General features: G+C 40.0%; 1 protein-coding gene across 1 annotated transcript; it reads right to left on the reverse strand.

The window, feature by feature from the left end:
* Positions 1 to 241: 241 nt before the first annotated feature.
* Positions 242 to 1,180, reverse strand: LOC126074046 (olfactory receptor 7G3-like). The gene has a single exon (XM_049881390.1). The coding sequence runs from the start codon at positions 1,178 to 1,180 to the stop codon at positions 242 to 244; it is 939 nt and encodes a 312-aa protein (XP_049737347.1).
* Positions 1,181 to 3,496: the final 2,316 nt, after the last annotated feature.

Here is a 3,496-nt window from a genome sequence, read left to right on the forward strand (position 1 = left end):
ATTTGTGCCACCAAAGAACCTTTAAACTAAACTTAGAAAGCTGAAATAAATATTCAAAGTCCACACAGCTATTACAGAGAAGAGATAGAATCCAAACCCAGGTGTTCTGACTCCAAATTTTCACCCTTAACAATTACAATCTCTGGAGTCCTTCTATTCAAAGAACTTAGGTTTTCTGAATCAGTATTATTTATTTCACTCAAGCATATTCCAACAGCTTAAGCCCAAAGCAGGTGAAACATTAATGAAAAGAAGATATTCTAGAGATGAGTTTCCTCAAAGCGCCCATTATGTCCTTGTTCCTTAGACTGTAGATGAAGGGGTTCAGCATGGGAGTGACCACCGTGTACATCACTGATGCAATTGCACTCTTCCTAGAGGGTAGAGTAGCCGCAGAGCTAAGATACGCCCCAAAACCTGTCCCGTAGAACAAGGAAACAACTGAGAGGTGAGATCCACAGGTAGAAAAAGCTTTGTACATTCCACCTGTTGATGGCATTTTCAGGAGGGAAGAGACAATTTGTATGTAGGAGAAGATAATCCCAAGGAAGAGTCCACCACCCAAGATACTAGTCATAAAATATAGCAGGATGTTATTAAAGAGGGTATCAGAACAGGCAAGCTTGAGGACCTGAGGAAGTTCACAGAAAAACTGGGGGATTTCCAGGTCTATGCAGAAGGACAGATGCAGCACCATCAGACTGTGGAGCAAGGCATTCATGATGCTAATGAGCAAGGAGAATAGAATCAGCAGGCCACAGAGGTGGGGGTTCACGATGATTGTATACCTCAGAGGGTGACAAATGGCCACATAACGGTCATAGGCCATTACTGCAAGGAGACAATTATCCAAACAAGCAAAAACCAGGACAAAGCAGATCTGGGTGAGGCAGCCTGTGTAACTGATGGATTTGCTCTGTGTCTGAATGTTCACCAGCATCTTGGGAATCATGGTGGTGCTGAAACAGATGTCAGTGAAGGACAGATTGGAGAGGAAGAAGTACATGGGGGTGTGAAGGTGGGAGTCCGAGCTGATGGCCAGGATGATGAGTAGGTTCCCAGCCACAGTGATCAGGTATAAGGTCAGGAACATTCCAAAAAGAAGGGGCTGAAGTTCTGGATTCTCTGAAAAGCCCAGGAGGAGGAATTCTGCTAAGCCTGTTTGGTTTTCTGATTCCATGTTTGTTGATGATTCTGGCAGAAAGAATAGAGATGAGATATACAACAGATGTACAAAGGTCCCTTATTTTACAGAAACACTGTAATCTATAATGTCACATGAAATTAATATTATAAATCATTACTGTGGTTCTCTCTTTGTTTCTCTCTCCTGCTCCTCTTCTTTCTGCTCTATCCTTTTCTCTCTCCTTCTCTGTTCTCTTTCCTCCTACACTCTCATTTCTTTCTGTCCTCCTTTCACCTGCTCTACCACATCTTTTCCAGTTATGTTTAAGTACCTACTCTTTTTACACATTTGCCAACTAAGATGAATATAATATCAGCAGTACATATTTTTTTCTTAAGAGTTTTCTGAACTCCGAAAATTAGCAGGAAAATCAAAATCATAGGATATTAAATGTGTATTTTACAGGAGTGGTTCTCAAACTTCCTTGCATCAGAGCGAGGTGGTGAGTTGCTAAAATGCCGATTGCTGAGCATCAATTTCAGAGTATCAGATCCAGAAGACTGGGCATTAGGCCTCCAAAGTGTGCCTCTATAACAAATTCCCAGATGCTGCTGCTGCTCACCTGGGAACTACACATTGAGGACCAATATTCTAGAGCACAGAGTTGGAGCAGACCTGGTGCAGTCCCTGAGGAGGTAATGACCTGGCTCATCAACGCACTACAAAGTAGATCAGGAGCTCAAGTCCATGACTCAGCCCTTTTTCGATGGGTCTCCACAATTTGTCCTTTTAGTTCTGCACTTTCATTTCAACATTGCATTCTTTGGATCCTCATCACAAAACACTTGCCTAATTGTTCTAACTAATAATAGTATTAGCAGGAGTCCTTGGTTGGCACAAATGGTTAGGCAGCTAAGGAAAATGTTGGAGGTTCAAGTCTACCCAGTGACACCTCAGAAGAAAGGCCTGGTGATCTACTTCTGAAAAACCAGCCATTGAAAACCCTATGGAGCTCAGTTCTACTCTGACACACGTGGAGTCGCCATAAGTTGGAATTGATTCGATGGCAACTGATTTGGTTTTTGATTTGATTAACAGATATCATAGTAACAAATACAATATCTATTATAAACTTCTACAACTATATCACTAACACAGAGCTCTGAGTATTAGCATACAAAATTCTCATAATTTATATGAACTCTTTTTATTCTCTCTACAGATCTGTGACTTAGGTGCTTCTATCATCCTTCATTTTACCCATGATCTCAAGTAGTAACATGAGGTTAAGTTATGGATACAAGATACAAGATCTTCTTGTAAGAACTGGTGAAAGCATTTGAACTTAGAATGTCAGATCAGAGTGGACCTCTTACCACCACGTGATATGACCTTTGAGTAGGACAGGATCAGGCACTAGAAGGGTCAACAGATTCCATTGCTTGCCTCTTGAAAACTTCCATGTGAATACAAAACCAAGTGTTTCCCTAGTCTTCAAAGTCACCTACTCTCTGACCACAAAGGTAGTATCTAGCAGGTGACATTATCAAAGCAGGACCCACAGTCAAGACTTGAGGTCAGTATTGGAGTACGCTCCCTAAAGTCTCAAGCTGTTATGGCTATTAGGTCAATAAGATTCTCTTTTCTCACAATACTCGAAATTACATGTAGCACTTTTTTTCCCCCTAAAACAGAGTAATGGGAGGAAGAATGAAATGCGTAAGGTCTTTAAATCACTAAAGAAAAGAAAAATAATTTGTTGGTGTATCCTAAATGGAATTTTAGGTAGGAAAGACAATCTAACAATACAGGCATTCTGTCAGGTATGGCCCCACAGTAGTAGATAGAGGGGGAGTAGAAGTTTGCCAAGTCAGCCTTAGGAGGGAAAAAGGAACTTGAGCAAAGTACATCTAGACACCTCAAACGCCTTTATAGTTTCGGAACTAAACATTTAATCAAAACAAATTGTCTAGTAAGGAGCCTGGCATCTGCTGAGTGTTAAGAGACTTATCAGTTAAGGTGTGAAGTACTTGTGATTTAAGATAACCATTTCAATTGGACAAGATAATAAAGCCTTAGTTTTAAAAATTCCTTATCTTATACATACCACACACAGGCAAAGTAGGAAGTAAACTCACATACTCTTTTCTATTTAACTACCTCTTACATTTGTGCATGAAAAGCAATAGAAAAAAACACCATAGAATTTTAGATTTGAAGAGTCATAACTAATCTTCATTAATAAATTATTACTTTTCCTTTTCTTTACTCACTTCCTAGGTATCTTACTAAAATCTGTCCCTCCCTTCCTTCCTACCTTTTTGTGGCAGATTATGGAAATAATTTATCCCTTTCTACTCAGGAGCTTGA

This window comes from Elephas maximus, chromosome 3 (genome assembly GCF_024166365.1).
Source record: "Elephas maximus indicus isolate mEleMax1 chromosome 3, mEleMax1 primary haplotype, whole genome shotgun sequence".
Lineage (NCBI taxonomy): Eukaryota > Metazoa > Chordata > Mammalia > Proboscidea > Elephantidae > Elephas > Elephas maximus.